This window comes from Hippoglossus stenolepis, chromosome 3 (assembly GCF_022539355.2).
Source record: "Hippoglossus stenolepis isolate QCI-W04-F060 chromosome 3, HSTE1.2, whole genome shotgun sequence".
Classification (NCBI taxonomy): Eukaryota; Metazoa; Chordata; class Actinopteri; order Pleuronectiformes; family Pleuronectidae; genus Hippoglossus; species Hippoglossus stenolepis.
In genome coordinates, this window is record NC_061485.1 from 10,417,985 (window position 1) to 10,443,957 (window position 25,973).

The following is a 25,973-nucleotide window of genomic DNA, read 5'->3' on the forward strand; positions in this document are numbered from 1 at the left end:
CATATTTACAGTGCAATATATACACAGTCAGCTCCATGTTGTCATCAATCAGACAATCTATAGCCACATGTGTTTGCAGACATTCAAACTATAAAAAAGTGGATTAAAAGCTTTGAAATAGTTTTTCACTTTACAGAAGCTACAGCTCAGATATAAAGCATCTACCTGAGCAGACAGACTGTATAAGCACAGATCTGAGTGATCCCCGTTATAAAAATTGCATGGCACTGCTGGACCATGACTGACACACACCCTTCAGTGGCTCCACTTCCACTTCGCCGCAGTCACATTCATGGAGAGACACCAAAAATATCAAGCCGATACAGGAGAGGGGGAGGAAAGAAGACTGAGCAGAATAAAGCTCCACAGTGCGACATGGGAGAACAGTTGGTCCACAGAGCTCCTGGTGTTTCTTACACCTTCCGAGCAGCTGTTAGGGTGATGAATGTATTTTGACTGAATGATTTATTCCATACAGAAACACAGATTAATATATTCATGTTAAAACAATAGCTGATCAGTCTTGCAGAGTGTGCGAACATGATGGGACAGTAAAGATGTGTCCTTTGTTCTACCATTAACAGCAGTTTTTCTTCTTTGCTTAGAGACGACTAATCTTTCCGAGTCCTCGTGTTCAGAGTTCTACTTATTGATGTAAAAGCTTAGACTACGTTCACACAGAGTGCGCAAGTGGCCCAAATCAGTTTCTTTCCCCACTATGTGACCCAGGCCTGAACAGCACAAATCACATGGAATCTGAGAGGAAGATTTCCATGATGAGATCTCACAATACTTATGATCACGCTTTTTCATTTGTGCATCCCTTGAAAATTGTAATTTTATTAAAAATACTGTTCAGGCGTGATGCCAGAGGAGCGGCCTTTGACCTTTTTCACATTCAAGAGGCCAAACACATGACTTGTGAAGCCACCGTGGCCTTGACCTCTAACCACCAGAATCGAGTCAGTTAATCTATGAGTCGAAGTGAAAATACAGTATGTCCCAAATTTGAGAGGATTCTCTGGAGGCGTTCATAAGATGAAACGGTCACAAGACAAAAAAGTGATTTGTGAGGTCATATGACCTTGACCTTTGACCTTTGACAACCCAAATCTAATCAATCAATTCGTGAGTCTAGTTGAACAGACGAGCCACATTTAAAGGGATTCTCTCAAAGCGTTCTTAAGATAACGTGCTCACAAAGCAAAAATAGATTTTGTGAGGTCACCGTGACTTTAACCTACATACGGACGGACGGAAAACCTGAAAGCAAAATGCCTGAAGACATGAAAAAGGGTTTATCCTCTGTATGTTGTTGGACATCTCAGGCTCATATCGTCAGGCCCAGATCTACATTTTCAGACTTGTTTTAACTGGTAACAGTTGAAGCTGCACTTTGTGAAACATGCTAATGTTAGAGTCACTATGAATTATCCAGGGATCATTTATGTCTGTACAAAGTCTGGTCCCTGCGTTGTCAAGGTAATTTATTCATGACCTGAGTGTGAGAGGAACAGACCAACAAGCTGACTGGGACTTCTGTCCCTAAAGCCCCACCATTAGCATTGCTAAAAACTGAGCAGCATAAATCTAATGAAATATATAAGAACCACCGGGGTCTAGTCACCGAAAGGAAAAACTCTAACCCTCGGTAATATCTGCTCCCTGAGTCCCAGTCTTCATTTGTAGAATCTGAACTAAACGTAAGTACAAACCTCTTCCCTCAGGCTTAATTTGACAGTCCATCTCTCAAAATCTGTTTGTAGAGACCTGGTAAATTCTCTGGAGGGTATTTGTTGATCACTGGCACCATTCTGTCATTCAGCAAATACCAAAGATTTACCTGAAGACAAAGACTTGAAAGAATAAAGCCAACGCTCGTCAATCTTTCCCTCCTTCACTCTTGTGTTGTTTCAAAGACCTGTACCTACTGCCACTGCTTAAAATATTACAAATGGATAAACAAAGTAGAAACAAAACAACAAAAAAAAACGATAGAGAGGGTTCATGGATGCAACTATTTAAATAGAGTCGAGGTTTCGTCGAGTGTACGGCTAGAAACACCTGCAGTGAAGGAAACAGACTAAAGCTTCTCATGGGAAACATGAAACTGGATATAAACTCACAGCATCAATATTTTTACCTAAAGAATTGGCAAAATGTCCCAAAAAACATTCCAAAGACAAAAAACTAAAAAACATACATGATGCATTTTGCATTTAACTAGAAACTGATTTTCAGCTGTCCCAACTTTTCACTGGTTTGAATAACTCCAACACCCTTTTTGTAGAAAGGCAACGTAGTAGTTTTCCTGAACTTTTCTCAGGTGGGTGAAAACTGCTTACGGTCAATTGATTTCTCTTTTCTTTCTTTTTAACTTTCCCATCCTGCAGACTCTACACTTTAGTTCTGTCCATTTGTATGTCCTCCATTTCTCACCAGAAGATAACACTTACCTGCACAATTCTCTGTAGCGAAGTGATGATCAATACAGCTGATATAAAATGGTTAAGGGGGCAAGAGTAGACATTAGCATAAGTGGGTTTGAATGCAGATGTCATGGGGATGATTGGTGAATGAGGGGCCGTTACTACCGCCACAGCACCTGTCAACACAGTGGTAATGCACACGCTTATAATAGCGAGAGGAGAGGAGAGGAAGCAGGTAACTGTCACTGGAGTGGCGGCACAAAACATTTCAACTGACAGCATCATGCAAACATGCAGAGGAACACAAACATCTGTCTGTGTTCACGTCTCACAGGTTCTTGTTTATGCTCACAAGAACATAACTTTGCATATGAAATACATAAACATGTTAAATCATACAAAACCTACAAGATGGTCACATTGCTTACAAGACAAGTAGAAAAAAAACTTTGATTATATAATAATTAAAAGAAATAGAATTAGTTAAAATCTCTGGGTCTTCCGCTTTTCTACTCTATGAATGAATATATATTTATCTATATGGGACTATTAGCCTGACAAGCTAAAACATTTAACTCTGTCCACCAGGGGTCTCTTAATAAAAACAAAATTAAAAAACCTAGTTTGATGATGCCATGAAGCAGCGCGGCATCATGGGAGTTGTTCGTCTTCACCTCCTTTGCCGATTCAAATCTACCTAACATTTACCTAACATGCAAATCATGTTCACGGATTAGATTTAAATTCATGTTACAGCAATAACAAAATCGGGATCCATTACGAGTGACCAGCATCAAACACTGTTTCTCCTTCATCATACGTCGTTTGCCACTGGTGAAGCTGCTATGGTGCAATTAAAAAGTGACCAAAATGAAACGTCCTGTTAGCTTGGATTAAATTGTGGATTTCTCCGGGTTTGAACATAGTTGGAAACATTGTGGATAATGTAAGAACACTAGTCAACAACATATTTTTTCCAGTGTCCTCTGACATTTCATAAACAGAATCATCAATGCCGGGAAGTGAGTAGAAAACCACGTCATTAGCGAATGATGGACTGGGAAACGATTGAGCATTTTGTTTTCCAGTGTTTGGGCCCGCTTCTGTCGTCCCTCAGCACAGGAGTTGAAACCGAGTGCCAGCTACTCGGGAAATGTTTGTACTGACAGTGTGAGAGGGAGTGAGGGTGTGCTGAGAGGGTGAAGGGAAAAAGGGACAGAAATAGACCTGTTTTGTGAGTTTATTTTTGAGCTCCATTACCCCCATTACAGATGAGTATCTGCTCTCCACCCTCTTCTAAATGCTGAGGGTGCAGGTGGCCCCACTGAGGAAAGCACCTATCAATCTCTCCCTGGCTATCTACCTATCCGTCTGCCCATTTATTCATCAGCTCATCAGATGACAATCCACCCAATCCGTTTCACTACTCTTCTGCCTCCCCTCCATCTTTCAGATAATCAGTCCATCAACAAATCCATCTGTGCATCCACCCAGCAATTCATCTACCTATCCCTTTATCTCGCCATCATTCATCCATTTGTCTATCATCCGTCCATCCATCCGTCCTCGCACACACCCGGCTCCCCCGTCAGTTTCCAGCGGCTCCGTCAACACCCCTCCTCCGTTGTTTAAAGAGCCTCGCATGAATACAACAGGCTGTATGTTAGACGTCCAAAACAACAGACGAACCAAAAACAGAGGAGCTTTTTCAATCAATAGGCGAGGAGAGCTGTAATCACTCCTGTGACTCAATGGTTCTGGGAAAATGCATAACACGGCGACAGGGGAAAACAATTAAAAACACAGAAAGAAAACAGTGTACAGACGCAGTTTGAAGGCATGGCTGATGGAGTTGATTACCAAGAGAGTCTCCAGTCGCTAGAATCAATTACATGCTCACAGATATCACCAGTAATTGAAATGGATTCGTGTCGGAGGATTATTCTCCCGTTCCATGTACACTAAGACAGTGACGGTGGAGAAGTGTCGAGAAGCAGGATCCCTGCAGATTAAAGGGAGGAAAACACACATATTTGCTTTCATACCCAGAGTCAGATGAGAGATTTGCTAACAGCTGCTTGGTTTAACTAAGCACAAATAATGGAACCAGTGGGAAACAGCTAAGCTGGTTCTGTATAATGGTAAAAAACCTGCTAACCACCACAACTAAAGCTTAATAATCAACATGTTGTATCTGAGTTCATGGGCACATGTGTGTTTGTTGGCTATGTCATAGACAGACACATCAAATGAGGGATGCATGTGACTTTATGAATAAAAATAATAATGGATCTATAAAGTGTAAACATAAACGACAATTATCAAGCAGAAAAATAATTGAATAAATGAAGATCGGCATAGTGAAAGTACATGTTGAGTAGATATTCACCAAATGGTACATGGAGTAATTTGTATATAGAACTTTTCTACACTACAACATTAACACACACATACTTACTTACTTATATTCATGTCTGATATACATCACGTGTGTTGCACATTGATAAAATATTAACAATTACTTCATTCGTGTAGCATTTAATCAACTATTCACGTACATCCCTGTTATCAGACTTAAGTCTTAGCATTAAAAAGTGTGACCCCAACTGTATTTTCACAAACATAAGAACCTCTGGTCTGTTGTATTTAAATGGGTATTTCTGGAAAAAGAGGACATGTAAAATGTAAAATGAAAATATCTTTACTTGCTCTGAAACCCACTGAGGTATCTGTTGCTCTGTATGACAACACCACCCCCCAGGGAAATAAAAACATATTATTAATATTTCTTATTTGCGAGGTTTCCTATATTCGAAAATTAATGAACTATTGAACTCTTATTGATTTGTCCTCTGCTCTTTAAATGGAATATCTGCAAATGTCTGCAAAGGTTGATTGTCACCGGTGATATTAGGAAGGAGGAGGAACAAATGTGGAGGGAAGAGCTTAGCTGCACATGTCATTCTCAGACACCCCTGCAGGCCGACCATTAGCAAGCAAGAGGCAATCACCATTTCATCAACGTTCACTGCACGCCGCCCACCCCCACCCCCCCACCTCTCTCTTTTATTCATGCCTGCTTTCTTTTTTACTTTTGTTTTCCCTCCTCCATTTCTCATTTTGATTCTCTTTCCATCACTCTTCCTTCTCCCTCTCCGAGCTCTTCTCTCCTTCCCTTGGACGACTGTGGTGGTGGACGCATCCATTCATCTGCCCCTGCACGCACTGTTGAATGTTGATTTGAGTGAAGAATACCAAGAGCTATTTTTTTGTGGGGATGGGCGTGTGTACCACAGAGGTGTGTATCTGTTGGTGTGTGATGATGTTTGTGAACCTCGGGGCGACCCTCTGCACCCTGATGGCAGCGGAGGAGAGTGTGCCGTGTGTTATGGGATAATGGAGGATGTAGCTCTCATTTCTCTCATTATAGCCGCCTATCGCTGTCTTTCTCTCTCATGTAAACACACACACACACCTCTTACCGACACAAGCACACGCATGTGCACATATACCTGTATCCTTTCCCTTCACTCACCACCTTATCGGTTTAAACCAGCTCTGACAGTGCTGGCCCCGCTCACCCACACCTTGTCTCGGGGGCACAGCACATTATAAAACAATTACTCCCTTAATTGACAGTTAATTAATCCAAAGTCAATTTGACCTTGCCAGTTTAACCTTGAGATTGAGAGCCGTGGTAGTCCCGACACTGACAGAGAGAACGGTGGGATCGAGGGAAGTGATAGACGAATGTCGACCGACTTATCTCGACACCAGCGGAGAAATCACTCGCAGTATCTTCTTGTCAGCGTTAAGATAGACTGCACTGTTTGTGTGTGTGTGTGTGTGTGTGTGTGTGTGTGTGTGTGTGTGTGTGTGTGTGTGTGTGTGTGTGTTTGTATGTGTGTGTTCAACATTACAGCTTATCAGACAATTGCCAGTATATTCTGCTGAACTGATCATTTAGGTGTTAATTAGACCTCTTATTTGAAAACTCTGCAAAACCTCTGTTCATCTGGCAACCGCCTTGGCTACAGTGTGTGTGTGTGTGTGTGTGTGTGTGTGTGTGTGTGTGTGTGTGTGTGTGTGTGTGTGCGCGCATTTCCCCTTTATCCTCTCTGTTAGTCAAAAGTTGTAGTTTAACAACTAATTTGGTGTTTACTGCTTAGATAGCGTATAAAGATGAATGCACTGATGGCTCCAAAAAGTTATATAAAGTTTCCTGAATGCCCCCTGGTGGCTGGCTGCAGTATAGGTCATAAATCCCACTTCCTCCATGTTAGTGAATGGGACATCACTACCGCAGCTCCATCCCCTGATTGCTACTGGCTCCAAATGCACAAGAGAGCAGGACTTTTATATCGGGAGCCGAGGAAGTTGAGACACATCATCATATTAACAAGAAACAGATATTTCTGTTAATTATATTTATCAAGTCAAATTTTCAGGAAACTATCAAGAACATTCATTGCTTGTTATAACAACATAAAAGTACATAGTTATTGTGAGTTCATCTGCATCACCTAACCTATACAGGTAATGGGTGGGAATAAGGGAACAGTTGCTGGTAAATCAAATGTCATACAAACAATGTCAGTGTTCATATGTTCATAGTTGCACCAGCTTGTAAATAACGCAACAGCACGACACTGCGCTGGTGTTCAAAATGCACCAAGTATATCAAGTCAAAACAATTCCACCATCCCAAGGACAGCTGTCCATCCCGCTTCAGCCCAACTTTACATCATCTCAGCTGTCAAATTAAAAGTTCAACTTCTCGCCATGCAACCAAACAGCAGTCAACACTCATCAGAACATCTGAGCCAACCTCGACGTCAAGACCCCCCCCGTTTACGTTTGGGCCCGTTTCTTCTCAAACGCAGACTCGTTCTCTGTATCAAAATCTATGGCGCGCTGGATAAATTTGTCTCCACTTTGTGTTGCTTTGACAAGACAGAGCTGCGGCTTCATGGCCGACTGAATTTGTGTGATTAAAGAGACGACAAGCAAAACCATCTGCTTGTCACATCCATCTGTCATCGCCCAGCGTTCGCCATCAGCCGCACATCACTCAAAAACAACAGCAAGTTGTGGTGAGAGAGAAACAGAGAGAGGGGGCACGATCGCTGCGATGCCTCAGAGAGAGGGGGGGGCTGAGGAGAGGGAGAGGAGGGGGGAAGCTGAAGAGACCGGGAGGTGAAGGAATGAGAGTCAGAGGGTGTGACTGAAAGTGAATGAGGGAGTGAGGGTGAGAAGACAGAGCCCAGGGGTGATGGAGAGAGGGCCAAACGCAGCAAGAAACTGGGAGAGATGGATGGAGGTTTCCTGCAGTTCCCTGCTGCCCGAGTCTGAGGCGGCCCGGTGATGTCGCCCTGTTGTGGCCACAGATTGTCTTGTAGTTACAGGAAGTGTCCTGCACGCTCCCACCAGTGCACCATCGAATCTCAACAAAGCTTCATTCACTCCTAGAGTTTTCATTCGTCGCTGTTCATACTCCTTCCAACGACTGGACTGATCTGTTCACACACACTGAGCTTCAGACGTTTAATTCGATTTTATCTGCCAAATGTTTTCATTCATACTTTCTTTTCAGTAAATTCAGGCACATTTGTCCACTTCGTTGTTGAACTTTTTTTTGGGTCATTGAGACATTTTTATGACTCTGAGAGATGAATGTATTATTATTTGTCTCCATGTCCATTAAAGCCATTAGCATGACCTGTGATGTCCGAAGCAAAATTGGACAATAAAGTCTGTCTTATCTCATCTTATCTTATCTTATCTTATTGTTCTCAAAAGAATAAATATATTTACAAATGTGTTTTTAGGTTTATTATAAAAGCATACAGTATATATATAAAAATACATAAAATATAAGTAAAAATATAGATACAGAGTCTCAATTATATAGGAATGAGTGAGTGGGAAAATAGTTGTAAATAAGAGTAAGTAAAATAAATAGATGTGATGATTTGTTGCTTTTCTCTTGTCAAGTGACAATTAATTGAATATCCTAATGTTCTGAAGTAGGAGAACGTCTAAACTTACAAACTCTGGGAAACTGTGATTATTTTTATTTTACAACTTTTCTTTTACAACTGATGGAGAAAATGGCCTCAGATTAATCTACGGTGGAAATAATCAGCAGCAGCAGCAGCAGCAGTGTGAGGTCACTCTCTCTTCTGGTAGGAGAAGAAACACAGGACGTAGAGAAGGAGAGAGAGAGTGACTGGATTCACACAAAAGCTGAGTCAAGACTGTGAAATAAAGGACTGTGACGACACCTTGTTGCTTCATTGTGTTTCTACGTGCTCTCCTTCCGTCTTTCACAATTTTTTCATTCAGTTTCCGTTGTTCTCTTCTTCCTGCTCTCTCTCTCTCTCTCTCTCTCTCTCTCTCTCTCTCTCTCTCTCTCTCTCTCTCTCTCTCTCTCTCTCTCCGTTCACCTCAACAATGTCCTCTCATCCTCAGAATAAAACACAGTCAGCAAAGGGGCCTTTGGGAGTTTGTGGGAAAACCAGCCCTCATCTTTCATCTCACCATCCCAGCCCTGTTCTCCCTCTCCCCCTCCTTCTCCGGAGTTTCTGTCTCCTTTTCTCTTCTTCCTCCTCCCTTTCCCTCTCTCTCTATCTCCCCCAGCCACTTTCTCTCCATCTTTTTCTTCTCTCCCTCCCACCAACTCTCTCCAGGATTATCGATTTAGCGTAGGCTGTGATTGAGTCTCACTGGGTGTAATGTGGGCCCTAAGGTGTCTTCTGAATGGAGAGCATCATGAGTTATGGACTAACTATAGTCACTCTTCCACAACACCTGAATCTCTCACACACACACACACACACACACACACACACACACACACACACACACACACACACACACACACACACACACACACAGAGAGTGAGAGAGAAATTGCTTTCTCCAATGCAAACCAACCCTTGTGTGCAAAAACAAGGACACACATTGATCATAGTTACACTCGCTGACACACACAGACACACACACACACAGTTGATTTGATGCTCATTATAGACATCACTTTATTTCAACATAAGTGAATATGTTATAAACTTGCTTTTGCTCATTTGCATTCAGCGAGATTGAATCTACCTGTGACCTCTGACGTTAGTTTAATCAAATCACAGGTAAATCACACACATCTTTATATATTATCAAATTAAATAATCCATCCATCCATTATCTGTACCACTTATCATTCATGGAGTAAAACCACACGGACCCAGGGAGAACAAACTCCACACAGACGGACCTGGACCCAGAGGCCACGGTGCCACCCTGCCATTATAGATATATGTTATATACATCATAACATTATAAAATATAACATGTGATTGAACAACCTCAGCAGCCACAGATTGAACAGTGCACAAATGAGACAACATAGATTTTATAAAAGCTTTACTCACCATCAAGACAGGAGCAGAAAGCAAAGTGTCCGTGTTGAACCACGTCAGTATCATCTCCTTCCAGTCACCAGAGGACAGGCAGGAATCAGACCTTTCACGTGTGAACCACAGGCTCATCCATGTCGAGTGGAAAGTATCATCTGTGTGGAAAAGAAGTGTTGTTAGGTTAAAATACTGCATCTGCGTTTATTAAAGTACTTTAACTCAATACTTGGAGACCTAGTTTGCATGTTGTGCTAGTTTATGCTTTAACTTCACTAAACTACAGAGGGAAAAGTACTTTTTACTCCAATACACAGCTCAGTTACATTTCACAATAAAATTTTTATTCAATAACACACAGTAGGTTTCTAAAATACCTGTTAACAGAACAGTGACAGCATCTAAAGCAACAACATGAAACTGCTGTGCACCATAATCTGTTCATCATAAAAACAAGTCAGGGACATTAATTATACAACAACATGAGTCACAGAGATTAAATAATGACGAGTACTTCTACTTAAGATACTTCTATATTTTGAAGGCTGACACAGTTGCTGACAACAGGATGTTGACGCTAGAATAATCATTTGAGCCATTTTAAGTAAATCTTCATTTGTTATATTTGATGTTTTATTAAGTCTTCTAAGATATAAAGTTAAAAACACGTTTAGGTTGTTGGTAATTAATCAATAATCAGGTAATAAACAGGTTCATTGAGAACTACTTGACAATCACGTGTTGTGCAGACAGGTGATGTATTTACACCTGGTGTCTTGTCTGGATTGAGAAAACGCAGTAAAATTGTTAAGTAAAGTAAAGTCAAGGTGTCAGACTGTGTCATGATGGTGCAGAGACATCAGAGGTGTTCACCTGTGGAGTCGGTCTGTTGTTACATGTCGGTGGGAGCTGCAGCAGCTGGAGGAAGAAGGGACACTGACACCTGCTGCCACCGAGAGACACTTTACACCCCGGATGTTGGAGAATATCCACTTCCTTAACCCGCAAAATCTGACGTCACAGTCCGAAGGCCCGCCCCCTGAACGCATTTATTTGGGTTTTTTTATTTTCTTTGGTTCAGTGGTGGTGAATACTACACTGTAAAATATACTCTGTTAAAAGTAAATGTTAAGATACTCAAGTCTTAATACTTTTAGAAATAAAAGTACTAAATGCAGAGCTTAGCAATTACCAAAGCTAAATTGATAATGTCATACTTTCACATATTATATTATGATGTAGCACCAATGTCTGAGTAGCATTTTACTGTTGTAGTTGGTGCAGTTGTTTATGAGGCTAATGATTTATTTCATTAATCCTCTAGATATTTCTTTCCATTTATCAATTTCTTAAGTGACATCTTCACACAACTCATTTTGTCAAACCAAAAGTTCAAAACTCTCGATATTTATTTAGTTAAAGTACAAACAAAACAAAGCAAATCCTCACATTTGAACATGGAACCATGAAAATGGCAAATATTTAATGTTTGCATTTAACATATCTGATGCAATTAACAAAAACAGTTGCTGGTCACTTTGCTGTCAATCTTATTGAATATTTCCTGCTGTACTTGTACTAGTAGTTGTAATATATAACAAAGCATCACATTTTAGAAAGTTTTTCAGTCCAGTATCACATACACACACACACAGGGATGCAGAGGTCCACAGGATCACTGACCAGGCCCGATTCCGAAAAGGTTCTGAAAAAGGAGAAAACCTGCGAGGAGGTCACTCAAAGACAGTTGCCCTCTACACAAATAACCGGGCTGCAGTCGGAGCCAGAGCAGGAGAAATGGAAGACATACAGAATTGAAATAAAAATACATAGCGTGCCAGTGAGAGCAGAAAAGATACTTTTAAGAAAAGGTGAATAATAACAGAGAAGACTTATTGCAAATGTTATTTGGAAATACGACACACTGTAAGAAAATGACTGAGGGATCTACCTGCTCTTGCTCAAGTGGATTCAGTATCAGGCACCTGAATTAGCAGGATTGATTTCAGGGGGTCAGTTTACAGTGCAGGATCTATCACATACGCTGATGGCAGATTGGGAGCCTCTAACAGGTCTGCATCATTGATTAAAAGGCATTGACTTTAGCAGAAGTCGCTTGTATTTGCCGCCGATGTCTCCAAATATATGCTCGCTTTTATCTGAGCATTAACCCCCCCTCATCGAACACCCAACTACCTGCCCCAAAACCAAGACGCTCATTGTAATTCGTGAATCCTATTAGGATTGGCCCCAGAGTCGGCCTCTGCTTAGCAAATAAATAATGGTAATGATGATGATCCCTCATCTTGTCACTGGGGCTCTCCCCCGGGGGCCTCGCGGTGCAGGTGGAGGGAGCCTCTCCCGGCCTAATTGGTTCCAACCCTGCAGTCTTCTCTCCAGCCTTTTTCTCTCACCCTCCTTCACACACACACACACACACACACACACACACACACACACACACACACACACACACACACACACACACACACACACACCGTCTCTCTCTCTGGGCCCCAGTTCTTGTCTCTCTCTCAATGTGTTTGTGTGTGTGTCATCACCATCTTTATTTTATTCCAACACAAGCATGAAATCACACCAACACATCAGCACTTTGCAGGTTTTTTGTCCCCACACAGATGGATTAACAGAAGTGAACGCGCGCGCGCACACACACACACACACACACACACACACATTGTTACGCCTCTTTTATGCCAAAGAGACGATTGACTCCTTTCCCACTGTCAGTAGAGGAGTGTCATGAAGTGACTGTTGGTGTGTTATTACAGTGCAGATCCAGTAGAGGGCTCCATCACTACTTGCACAGGTGGGATGAGGTAGAGTCGAGGGCAGAGTGGATATGACCACAGCCTCCACACTGAAATGTTGTAATGTTGCAGCCTGGTTCCTGCAATAAAGCTACTTCAATAGAAGTTTTCTTTGAAATCTGAAGATATCACAAGAAGTTTGCATGTTTCTTTACTTTTTCCAGGTGAGTCATGTTTGATTTCACACGCGAAGGGAAACAGAGAAGCTCTCTGACCTCACTGTCTTGAAAGTGTTGTATCTTCCACGATATGAAAAAAAAATCCCAGTTGCTCCCAAGATGTAAAAAAATAAAAATAAACAAATGTTCATGGCTATTAACGCCCCAACACCCGGAAGTTCAATGTCACACTGGGAAAGGTGCCACGTCAGCATATAGACAAGATAAGAAATTAGCAAGTTCAGCCAGGTATCACGGCAGGGCAGTGGCTAAAAAAAGAATCCATTCCCATTACGGACAAAAGTCGGTTTCAGCAGGTGTTGGTGGGTTGTCATGGCCACTGGAGAAAGGGCATAGTGAGGACACTCATTGGGATAATGCATTTACCAAGCCCCTTACCCAAACTTTAACCATCACAATTAAAAGCCCAACCCTAACTCTTACCCTGACATCTGTCCTAAGGCCCGAGCGTTACATGGAACCACACAATGTCGTTAAAAACTATAAAATCAGGGAATGTAGTATATTCCCAAGTCTTAACCCTCAAACACACACACACACACACACACACACACACACACACACACACACACACACACACACGCTTGAACATCTATCTTAGTAAGGACACTCCAGCCCCTTACCTTAACCTTAACCATTAAAGCTAACTCTAACCCTAACCCAAACCTTAATCTAAACCTTAACCTTAACATAAACCTAATTCTAACCCTATCCCTAAAACTAAGTCTTCACATATGTGACAGTCACAAAAACAAGGACACATTTTTCTAGCCCTAAATCTTTGTGAAAGGCCTAAAACGTTGTGATGGTCTGAGGTGCGGCAGAAGAAGCAGAACCAGTGTCAGCCCTTGGAAGAGACTCTCTGAAGCCTTTCTCTGAAAAATCAATAGCTTCTCTGCGAGGCAAACAGGGTCTGTAATATAGTTTTATGTTGATTATTTCTCCTCACACACACGTTACATTTCTCTGCAGCCGGCGGACGAAAGATGGATTTTTCCCTCCGACTGGATGTTAAATGTGATTCTGAAAGTGGTGGGTCAATGAGACGATGCAGAGCCTGTACTCTTTAAAAAGGGATGCGTCACTTTCGATGCCTGCAGTTCAACATCTGGCAGAGTTGCTTTACTTCTCTGTGCTGCACAACGTTGCGCCGACGTGTGTCCCAAATGACATGTCACACGTTCGGGGAGGCTTCTGTTGAAGGAACGAGTTGTGTGCAGGCGTGAGTGTGATAATTAACACCTCACAGTCACAAATTAAGTAGAGGAGGCTTGTGGAACTTTTGACAGTGATTTGATCGCTGGATTTAATACAGAATACTCATCTAATCTTAGTCTAATGAATGTCTGCATTTGATCATTTAAATACTGTGTAGATATTGTATATAATCTGCTTCATAGACAAAAGGAATCGTTCCAGCAGCTCTGCACAGTTATTTCTGATATATATGTATATGTATATACAAAATAACACATGATCTTGTTGGTTACAGTCTTTGAAACAGACACGTTGCACATCAGCTTCACAACTGTTCTTCACAACAAACACACACTGTCTCCCTGAGCTGTGTGAAGTTGGTTCAGAGAATAACAGCAGGACTTTCTTTACCCTATATCCGGTGCAACAGGGACCTCTGTTGGCTGACATCGCAATTACATGTTACCGGTGTCAAAGTACAACACTCTGCAAATGTGGTTGATTATCAAAGAGAGAAATAAAGTAAAGGAAAAAAAACGTAATACAAAACAACTGTGGATATACATTTTTGGTTGAATAAAAGTTTCATACCATCCCTAAGCTTCAATAAACTTTCCCCATGCAGATATTTTCCAAAATAGAGTCATGTTTAATAAACTTTCTAAAGTGATTTTTTTCTAATCCACATCCGTCGTCATTTAAGTCGGGAGCGGGTCCTCTCTACAGGGGCCATGTTTTTTACAGTAGCCCAGACTGGACAAACTAAACACCTTTGGGTTATTAATTAAACTGTAGACTACCACAGGTTCTCTTTCATGTTTGGAAGGGAAGGGTGGGTTGGGGGGTATTCAGCTGCAACATTCAACTTCACCAGTAGATGTCACTAAATCTTACACACTGAACCTTTAAGGAAACTACTTGAAGCAATTTATTTGATTCTTTCTTGTTTGGTTTTTTCTTTTGTCCCCTTATTTCTATTTGATTTAATATTTCTGTTTGATTTAGTAAATTTTAGGGTTGCTAGTTGAATTCTTCTGGGTATGAAGGGCAGCCATGATAAGCTAATGCTTCAGCCTGCACCTTTTCGGTCTATACGTTTTCTATTTTCCTTCATTTATTCATCTATTTTTTGTAAACGTATTGCTATGGTTTTGTTTTGTAACAAATCCTTAGTTTGAAATATGTTTTGTGCACACTAATAAAGTAAAGTGAACTCTTGAATTAGCTTGTTGTACCTGTTGGTGAGGTTAATGTACTGCTCAAAAACAACAGTATAAGCAAGTAAATTGATCTTTGTTTGTTATATGTAACTATTGTATTATTTCCACTTATTTTAGAAGATATAAAAAAGGCATTTTTACTATAGCGTCTTTCTTGAGTATTCTAAGTAAATGATTCAGAATCATAGCTCAGAGTTTATCCACCGAAACTGGAATTCTCTTCTCCTGAACTGCCCACATTCATTGGTACAGCATCATGCCGCCGCCCCCCTCCGTGCCCTCGCCCTCTCACCGCTGCACCCGCGTAGAAAACCATCCACCCACACAAACGACAAACATCTTGGCATCCCCCTCCTCCATCCTGCCTGTGTGGAGTGGCAGGGTCAGGGGGTCAGGGATGACAACATGGCAGCTGTGATATCTTCCGCGCGGTCCTTTCGGGCCAGGGCGGCGTGAAGCAGAGGCTGTTTCTCAGGAGGAAGTGACCCGTGACTGAAGGGGTGCTCTGTCGCCCAATCAGACGACTGCTGAGGCCTGGCAACGCTACCTGCTTGGGCCTCGCTGCTCCTCTCCTCTGACAGACAACAGAGGAGGAAGGAGCCGTGACCAGACAAGTCTTCCTCTGCATGTGAACGTGGGCTGTGTGTGTGTGTAGAAGAGAGAGAGAGAGAGGGGGGAGGGAGAGAGAGAGAGAGGAGAGCAAACAAGCAGGTAGTGACTGAGTCAATCAATTTCATCCAGAAAAACAAATAGAGAAAGATGAAATAGAAAGAAAGGAAGGATTCTTTTGTAACAGCAATTAGAAGTAAAGTTCTAATTACAGGAAGCTGAAGTGAAACTGTCTGTTTGTCTGGTTCCATGTTATTCAGGCCTGTATTTAACACTGGAACGTCTCCACAGACGTACAGATGCCATTCCCTGCATTCCTCCGTCTCCCTTTGCATAGCGAACTGTCCCCACTGTGCTTCCTTTGACTAATGACACTGCAGCCGGGTCAGATACAGAAAATATCTCTGCTTCCTTTTCAAGATCTGGAAATTCCTCCCCCTCATCTTTATCACACATTTGCTCATCTGCTCCCTGACGTGAGCAAATGGATAAATTCTTACCTTTGCTACAACCGATACCAGTAATGTGACGACAAAGTCTGCACACACACACACACACACACACACACACACACACACACACACACACACACACACACACACACACACACACACACACACACACACACACACACACACACCATACAGTCGATTTCTACTGCTGTTATAATAATAATGATAAGATATTAAAGAGGCACAGAAACATATAAACACTCTTTTATGCCAAAACAAATAATCCATTGCTCTTCTATGAAATAAAATGAAATAAAATGAAGGTAATAATAGTAAATAATAATAATAATAATAATAATAAAAATGCATAAGCTGTTACCAGACACACCTGTTTTTTAAGTTTAAATTTAACAACAAAAAAGTGACAATGAGTGTAAAACTGTTTCCAGACATGAACGTGACATCTTCCGAAGTTTACTTTTCACAAGTGAAGAACGCAGCAGGAGATTGTCCCGGTCAGACGGACGATGTCACAACAACAGGAAAATGATCTGGAACGCTCAGGCGACAGGTGGCGTCTGGGTAGATCCTCCAGGAGGCAGGACGTGACAGTCTCATGCCGTCCCTGCAGCCAGAATTTCATTGATATAGAGACATTTGTTTGTTTTCTTTCGGTTTCAGGTCTGTCATGTGATGGATACGTCACCAACACGCCCACTTGCTCGCTTGTGAATTTCCTAGTCATTTTCCTGCTGTATTCTCACATGGGCTCACGCTGACATTTTCCGGATGTTATATGAGGGGGAAATGTCCTGAGCAACTGGAAAATGTTCAAAAATCCAGATCTTCAGAAGCTGTACAAGTGTTCGTATGCAACTGGACCTGCTTGCGTTTCTTGAAGACGTTTCACCTCTCATCCAAGAAGCTTCTTCAAATGTGCGGACTCTCTGAAAGCAGCTAAATGGTATTAGAGATCGTTTTATTCAAAACTTAAATTATTATTATCTGACCCTGCAAATGAAGGAGGTATTAGATTGTCACAACGTATCCTGCATTTAAGATTTGTGCTCCGTGATGTGATGAATGCGATGAAAGAAAGTGTCACTGTAATGATGCTTCAGAGCAGAAACAAGCTTATTGGCTGCAGGAGGTGATGAAGCAGATATAGGAGCTGGCAGGAGGTTTGACTCGACGCCTGCTGCTCCTCCTCAGATCTCCTGCAGCAGGTTAGCGGGGAAGAAGCCAAGCTTTCGTCCCGTGCTGACCTTCAGGTAGCCGTTCACCTCCTCGCCCTTCTTTACCACAATCTGAGGACACACACAGCGAACACACATTTCTTTAGATATATTTTGCAACTGGTAGAGTTGGTCAGTGCTGTGGGTTTCACCTTGTTTTATTTGTGTAGTTTAAAAACGGCAAAATTATAACTCTGAGCAGAAAACACAGTGTGAGGCAAAACAAAATGAATCTGATCCTGAAGTGAAGCAACCTTGAGTGTGAACTGTGAGCTTTTATATGTGTCTTTAAGGATGTGACCCTAACAGCTGGATTAAACCATGTCAAGTTAACGGTATACGGGGTATACGATTATTTTCAAATTCTCAGAAACTCAGAACCACAAAAGGGAAAATAAGTTGGAGAAAACTGAGACCAGAATCTATTATATAATTATAATTTGAAAATCTGTATATGAACTCTCCTAAATCTTATAACAAAAAAGAAAAGAAAGCCACTGAAATATAATTTACCAGCCTTTATTAATCTGTCTAATGCCTGGCAAAGATTAAAAAGGCACTGGTCTTCATCAAGGTGATGGGGCATCTTTTCTTTTCTTTCTATTCGATTGTTTTTATCATATATTCACACAAATGAAGGCTTTTTAATTTCCTCAGTAAGAGTGCCTCAGTTTATTTTGTACATATATATTTTGCACTCCTTTTTACCCTCTGAAATCTTGATTCACAGATTTGTTGACTCCTCTATGTGTTGGCACCTTACGTAATGAGGACTGCAGACACTGCAGCAGACGGACGTGCGTGTGCCTGAATAGTTTCCACGTCTTTACAGGAGAGAGAATTTAAAGTTAGAGTTGAGGCTAATTTACAGTGAGTGAGGGTTAAACAGGAACAGCTGAGAGGTCTAACAGGCTAGTGACTGAACGTAAATCACACAAACAGTTGTCTCCTTGTGTCAACATGACACGTGCTTCTGTGTGTGTGTGTGTGTGTGTGTGTGTGTGTGTGTGTGTGTGTGTGTGTGTGTGTGTGTGTGTGTGTGTGTGTGTGTGTGTGTGTGTGTGTGTGTGTGTGTGTGTGTGTGTGTGTGTGTGTGTGTGTGTGTGTGTGTGTGTGTGTGTGTGTGTGTGTGTGTGTGTGTGTGTGTGTGTGTGTGTGGACCTGGTCTTTCTTCAGAGTGATCTGACCCATCTCCCTGTTGCCGACAAAGGAGCGTGTCACCTTGTAGACCGTCTCTCCTGCTCGCACCCGGATGATGTAGTTGGCAGGAATGAAGCCGGTTCTCTCTCCGATCTTCCCCTGTTGGAACAGAAGCTCGGACAGTGAGGTGCTGCGGCTCCAGTTTCACATTTAGACTGGTGCTTACATTGTTTAATAATCGAATCTATTGTCCAGTGTGGCTTTGAAACCTGAGAGACTGATAAAAATAGGTGAATGGATGATGATGATGAGGAGGAGGAGGAGGAGGAGGAGGAGGAGGAGGAGGAGGAGGAGGAGGAGGAGGAGAATCACACCCAACCAGTTAAACTCACTCGATGAGATTTTAAATGATATCATAACTTTCTTTTTACACCAACATACTGAACTATTATCAAGTGCCTGTAAAATGAATTTAGAACCTGATTTGGGGAGAATCCTGAAGAAGTTTCCAAGAGCGCATCTTGTTTAAAAAACTGAAATCACAGACCAGTGACAGATAGGACGTGTTTCTATAAAGGACATTATCAATGGGAAAAGTTAGAGATTTAGATAATGACCAAAATCTAATAATAGTAATAATAATCTAATTGACACTGAGGATTTTAAATTTCATAACTTCTGGAGGAGACAGGGTTGAAATCATGACTTAAATCATGAATACACCCAGATGTGTTGTGTGAGAGGTAGATGCTAAATAAATATATATATAGAATTAGGACTCACCCTCCACCACTCCTCGTTGGAGTCATCTATCACAGTGATCCGGTCCCCAGCACTGAGGAATAAACTGGATGTGAGTGTTTGAATATTGATATAAAATAATGACATGAGCTCAGAGATGACAGGTAGATTTCAGAGAGACATCAGTGGAGGTGTGGAGAAGAACTCACTGCACGTCCAGGTCATCCTTCTCTACGGCCTTGAAGCGATACAGAGCCAGATAATAGTGAGACTGACTGAACACACCGATCTTCCCCGGCTGAGGCTTTTTACTCTGAGAGAAAACACAAACAGGGAAAATACAGAATTCTGACTCAGCATCACGGCTTGATTTGAAAATATCTACACGGTAACTTCATCAAAGTCGTCATGTTCATTATCATCTGTGTTACCACTGCTGTCATATATCATGATTATTCAATGTTATCATCATTGCATCCTCCACGTTCTCCGACCTTTTCGTCTGCAGGAGCTTTGTCGCCTCTTTTGTCTCCTTCCGTGTTTGCTGCTCCGACAAAAACACAAAACGAACAAAGAGAGACAGTGAACGAAGGTCCCCAATGGACTCAAACCTGAGACGCACAATTGACCCACTTGACACCCTGTTCACTCACCTCCTTCACCTCCCTCATCCTCCTGCTTGGGCTGGGACTCATCTTCCTCCATCAACATCATCATCATCTGGACAAAAGCATAATACAATCACATTATTGACTTTTTCAGGATTGAATTGTGCTTTAACAATTGAAATAAAACAAACTTGTGTAATGTCTGTGCAGTGAGACAGGTCGAGTCCACACTCACGTTCTTCTTGTCCTCGGAGCCTTTCTTCCGCTCCTTGTTGGCCATGATCACTCCGATCCGCAGCGCCTCAAACACGGGGTCGGTGCGGTTCGACTGTGCTGCCAATCAAACGCCATCAATCAATCAACAGAGAAAGTTAACAAGAGATTTTAAAATATATTTTATTTTATATTTTTAATCTTTGAACGGTATCTACTGATCAGGTTTAAAGCTCTTAACCATAATATCAAATTAAGCCCCTTTAATTTGAGAGCTTTAGAAAATATTTTAACAAGGAAATAAGCACTGAGTTGAGAAAGCGATCCCTACATAACATTTGTCTCATGCTGTATGATTTTAAAGCTGGATTTGGTTTCTTTTAAGGTGAATGTCCTCTTTTTGCAGCAGTCGTCTTTGGGACTCACAGAAGGACAGCAGCTGGGAGACTGTGGCGTTCTGTTGGCTGCTGTACAGAGGAGAACTGTACGCTCTCCGGAATCCTGGAGGCTACAACACGGGAGGAGACATGTGTTATATACAGAATAAAAATAGACGATGTGCTGTCCAGTTTTGATTTAACATCAGATATGACTATGGAACATGAATCTCACAATTTTGCCAAAACACTTCTGGAACTCCACGTAGGACTGACACTGGTGGTGGATGCTGGTTTTGCAGTTTTTACATCGCAATGCAAACTTATTGTTCACTGAAAAGAAACAGAAAGAAAAACACAAATGAAGATACTGAAGTCCACTTTGCTTCGTCAGGCAGGAAACACAAAGAGACCAGAGCAGCGTACAAACGATCATTCTCGCGCAGACGTCACAAAACTTGGGTTTCTTGCAGTAGTGGTCTTTGAACTTGTGAGGTCTGTCGTTCACTGGTTTGACTGGTTCCCTTGGAGGAGGTTCATCTTTCTCCTCCTCTTCCACCTCCTCATCGTAGATGAAGTAGAGCTGAGGATTAATGAGCAGGAAAGAGCAAAAAACAAAAGGGTCAGCTGGAAGATAAAACACAAGGAACCAGTTTAAAGCAACACTATGTAACTTTTATATTAAAATAGAAATCTCAATATGAGTTCAGGTTATGTTTGGACTGGGCTGTTTGTTTGGCCTGTGCTGATGCTGGTTGCAGTTTTCTTTCTGAAACTGTGAAAGTGACCTGCAGTAATTGACTCAGTCCACAGATCCCTGAAGCTGTGTTACTCTGCTGCACTCGCTGTTGCTCAGTAAAAGTCACATAATGTTGCTTTAACATGAAACCCATCGTTCTTCATTTGGATGTGTCCACAGTGTTCTGTATATTTTAAAGACATTTAATCTCTTTCAAATGAAGAAACAAACCTGGGTGTCGGCGTTTCACTGAATTGTTCTCTGGCTGTTTCTTTATTTATCCGGCACCACCCACCAACAATATGAAAACATTTCTATTAATACTGACGCTCCCTGCTGCCTGAGTCACACGGAGTCTGTCTGCTCTTCACACAAACGGCATCATGTCAGCCAGATCTGTAAAGAACAGCTTCACCACTGTGTGTGTTTATTATCATTCTGATCAAATTCACATTTTAGAAAGAAACATCTGCTCGATACTGGGAGTTTTGGGATTCTTTTTGCATGGAGGCGCACACACACACACACACACAAAGACAGATGCACACACACACACATATGCAAACCACAGGCGGGATGGTTCAAAGGGTTCAGATCTCAAAATAGCTTCCAACAGAGACCAACACAATCCCCAACTGGATGTAACAAAGCTTGACATTCTGACTAGAGTGTGCGCGCTCACGCGCACACACACACACACACACACACACACAGGGGACACTTGACAGACTGAACTGGCTCCCTGTCTCCATCACTGGCAGGATTAGTGGCGTCCTGCCGTCGTCAGGCTGTGGATTTACGCCACAATCACTGATAATACCAGCAACCGTTCACACATTACAGCGTCATTACTCTGCAACTCTATTTAGCTGAAAGGATTCCTGAACAGGCTGCACCCCCAATGCCTGAGGGCCTTTATCAACTTACAGCTGATATATTCAAACTTCCAGCTTCCCCATCAGTCACATATCAGGGGAGCAGGAGAACACATGATGTGATATCTGTCAATATCCACTGTATTCAAAGAAGGGATTTCCGAGTAAAATGAAGCTCAGTGAACCCATGTTCCTATGTCTGAGGGGCATCCAGATGAGCAGAGAGTTTTCATCTTATTTGTCTTTTCTTCCCAGGAAGGATCCAGATGTGAGCCACATGTAAATTTGCAAATGTGGCCCAAATATCCCAAATCCAATGTGGGCTTTTTCTGAATAAAATGAGCTCTGGGCCAGATATGGGCCAGTTCTGGTATATTTAGTTCGTTCTAGGCTGACATGTGGCTTTGCTCCTCCTTGATCTTGGCGTGGAGTTCACAAAATTGTGGAGTTCACAAAATTGAAAATGTACAGTTTAAGAAATACAGCAGCTCCCTCTCCTGGTTTAATCATGTAGAACTTTTATCGACTGCTCAAAGCGATTTAGAGCTTCACAAGTCACATTCACACATTCACACACATGCATTCAGCGCTTTTCCCATCACAGCAAAACCAGGATCTTGCCCAAAGACACCAAAGAGTGGAGGAGATGGGGATCAAACCACCGACCTTCTGGTGGACGACCCTCTCTACCTCCTGAACCACAGCCGCCACTTAACCAAGTAACATAGTCCTGTTAATAATCCACCTAACATATTGTGAATGGTTTTCAATCGAACTACTTTAAACCAATTAAACCTGTTGAAATTGTGTTGTGTGGATTTTCCAGAGTTCTTAAAATGTTCATTCAATGTTGCAGCAGTAATCTTTTGTTTTAACATGGCAGCAAACATTTTTGATTTGATATCTCATCTTAAAATAAAGCTGAAAGAGGTGAGTACTACTAACACTTATTCACTAACATGTGTTTAACTTGATGCAACCGGCGACTTGTAGAAAACAGATATACATGTATATAAGGTACTGAGAACTGCTCATTTGACTTGTGATTGGGTCTTCGATGTGTGTTAGTGTGTGTGTGTCCCATTAGTAAGTGCTGGATACTCCATGTCTCACCGTGTTGTCCTCCTCTTTCACCACGTTATCAGGGAGTGGGGGGTTGTCATGAATGTCCACAGAGTCCTTCTCATCCAGCCTGTCATCACCGAGGAGCAAATGTCACATCGACAACCAAAAATAAAGTGTGACTAAGAATTCTCACGTATCAGAGTCTGTCTCAGAAGTTACAATCTAGGTTTCTCTTCTGTAGTTGTCTGGTATCAAACATTAAAGGATAAACTCTGTGTTGGCTTTTTTCTTCTGTTCAGCAAATTGATTATTTATTAATTTTTACTCCTTTGCTTTTCTGATATTTGGAGACTATTCATGCAAATACACCACTGGAAACCACACAGGCTTATCTCTCCGTCATTGTTGCATCAAACACATGAGGGAAATTTGTCGAGAGAGTTTTACACCATCTGCCGACTGAACTCACGAGTCGTAATGAGCCATGGTGTCTGCTCAGGCGGAGTTTTGTTCCTCCGGATATTGAGGGATTCCACCAGCAGATGTCACTGCGGACACAAAACACGTCAGCATCACTTCAGCTGCTGCAAAGAAGATTCTTCTCCCATTAAATGATCATTTCTGTTCATTACGACTGAGGAACAACCAGTTGATCAGATATGTCACTTTTCCACCATTAATTCACATGTTTGTTGTCCTCACCGCTTCAGATTCACATGAGTGGACAAAGTGTTCATATTTATAAAGATGCAGTAAACAGTGAAGGTCTCAGAGGAAGCAACTTGATCTTAAGTTAAAACCAGACTCACATGTAACTTGGTACAACGTGAGGTTCGACTGCACCTACAGGGGGTTCAGATGTTTCCCTCTTCTCAGGTTGCTCGACATGTGAGAATAAATGTTAGAGGCACGGATATGAAAACATCCAGTGGCCAAACACTCGGAAATTGCTCAGAAAGTATTAGTGTGGGGTTAAAAATGACCACAGGAGGGTGGATCATTCTTCTGGATGCATGCACATGCAGAAATAACATCAACTGACCGTGAAACGTGAACACCACTTCTTATCAAAGAGACGTGGTTCTTATAAAGTCAGTGCCGTCAACCTGTGGATACTCTGTCCAGCTTTTTTCTACCAGCCTTGTCGATCCTTTACATGCTCGACCTTCCAAATGAGGCTCCAACAGGTGGGAGATTGGGATGAGTAATGCTAGCAGGCCAAGTCCGGCCCAGCCCTGCAGCCCTGACTGTCTGTGTGTGTGTGTCTGTGTGTGTGGGTGTCCCTCATGTGACTGTTCTGGACAGCTGAGCACTTTAAAAGCTGAGAAGCAAAAATCCAGAGTGCTCTGCTTCTGGTTCCTCACTCAGTAAAGAGTAATGTCAGAATATTCTCTCTCTTTCTCTCACACACACACTTTTGTGTTACATGCACATATTAAAAACTAAAGGGCAGAGCGAGTCCATAGTCACAGTATCTCCAGTAGACAATGAAATTATCTTCACATTGTATATATTATTTATATTTTGTGTTTTTTTTTATTGTGGGACTAATAAATGATTATTTTATATTTTTGTTATATGAGCAGTAAGAGTTACTTTATTATATTTTGAACCAGGACTTGCATCTGGATAGAGATGATTTTTTTTTGATAAAATACATAAGAGCACATATCTTATATAAAACTAATTAGCATTTCACTCCTGAAATACTGTCAGTTCAAAATCCTTTGGAAAGTCAGTGTGGAGAGTTGCAGGAAGTGTGGAGCGAGAGAGTGAGAGGACTGACATGGACCACAGTCAGGTGTGTGTCTGTGTCATAACCTCAGAATCCCACAGAACAGTCTTTGATGAGCTGGGGAGCATGAATGTGTTCAGGATGTACAAAGAGCTGATGAATTAAAAGGAAATCTGCAAATGGACGAGTGGAGAAACAGAAAGTAGACGCTACCTTACAGGGTACAAGAAAATAAACCATTTTCTGAGTTTGACAACGATGTGAATCATAATCAGAAAGTGTAGGCACATCTAAACTTTATAAACACTAGGCTCAAATGGTGGAGTGGGTTGTCCACTATCAGAAGGTTAGTGGTTCCTCCATGTGGTGAACTGTCCTTGGGCAAGACACTGAAACTCAAATTGCCCCTCAGGGCTGTGAATGATGTGCTAAAGTGCTGCCTGCACTGTGTGAATGTGTGTGTGTGTGTGTGTGTGAAAATGGCAAAACTGTACTGTGTACTTTGAGCATCATCATGAGGTTTACAGAAGGACAGAATTGATGAAAACCAGTTTATTAGAAATGTCTCACAAACTTTCTGATTACATCCCAGGTAACACACACACACACACACACACACATTCTTCAGACCCTGTGGGGAAGGCCCTGTGCTTGAAACGTTACCTGTGAGGTGACTTTAAAAAGTTGTAGTGCAGTAGTGGGAGCACAACTGGTGCGGTCAGGGTCTTCAACATCACCTGATCTCAGCTCAACACTGACTCTCCATCATCATCATCATCAAAACACTAAATGAGGCAACATGATCCCTCCAGTACAGTTAGAGATGTGAAGAATGTACGTCAAGCGGCAGTGAAGCTGTTGTGCGAGATGTTTTTGAGTTTGTATTTGCAAATAAGAGAATCCAAGGTGAAGCTGGCGT

The 25,973-nt window shown here is 41.8% G+C and overlaps 1 protein-coding gene across 3 annotated transcripts; it reads right to left on the reverse strand.

Annotated features, from left to right (window-relative positions):
- Nucleotides 1-17,132: 17,132 nt before the first annotated feature.
- On the reverse strand, nt 17,133-24,591 carry LOC118104003 (SH3 and cysteine-rich domain-containing protein 3). 3 transcript variants are annotated; one of them, XM_035151041.2, is made up of 13 exons: nt 24,362-24,591; nt 23,789-23,867; nt 23,368-23,446; nt 21,067-21,223; nt 20,876-20,973; nt 20,690-20,771; nt 20,286-20,383; nt 20,096-20,162; nt 19,937-19,986; nt 19,652-19,755; nt 19,485-19,536; nt 18,723-18,860; nt 17,133-17,633 (listed from the first exon to the last, which is right to left on the reverse strand). In XM_035151041.2, the coding sequence occupies exons 2-13, from the start codon at nt 23,803-23,805 to the stop codon at nt 17,535-17,537; spliced, it is 1,041 nt and encodes a 346-aa protein (XP_035006932.2). In that variant the 5' UTR covers nt 23,806-23,867; nt 24,362-24,591; the 3' UTR covers nt 17,133-17,534. The 3 variants fall into 3 exon arrangements, with proteins under 3 accessions (XP_035006932.2, XP_035006942.2, XP_035006951.2); XM_035151051.2 differs by lacking the exon at nt 24,362-24,591 and adding an exon at nt 24,129-24,340; XM_035151060.2 differs by lacking the exons at nt 23,368-23,446; nt 23,789-23,867.
- Nucleotides 24,592-25,973: the final 1,382 nt, after the last annotated feature.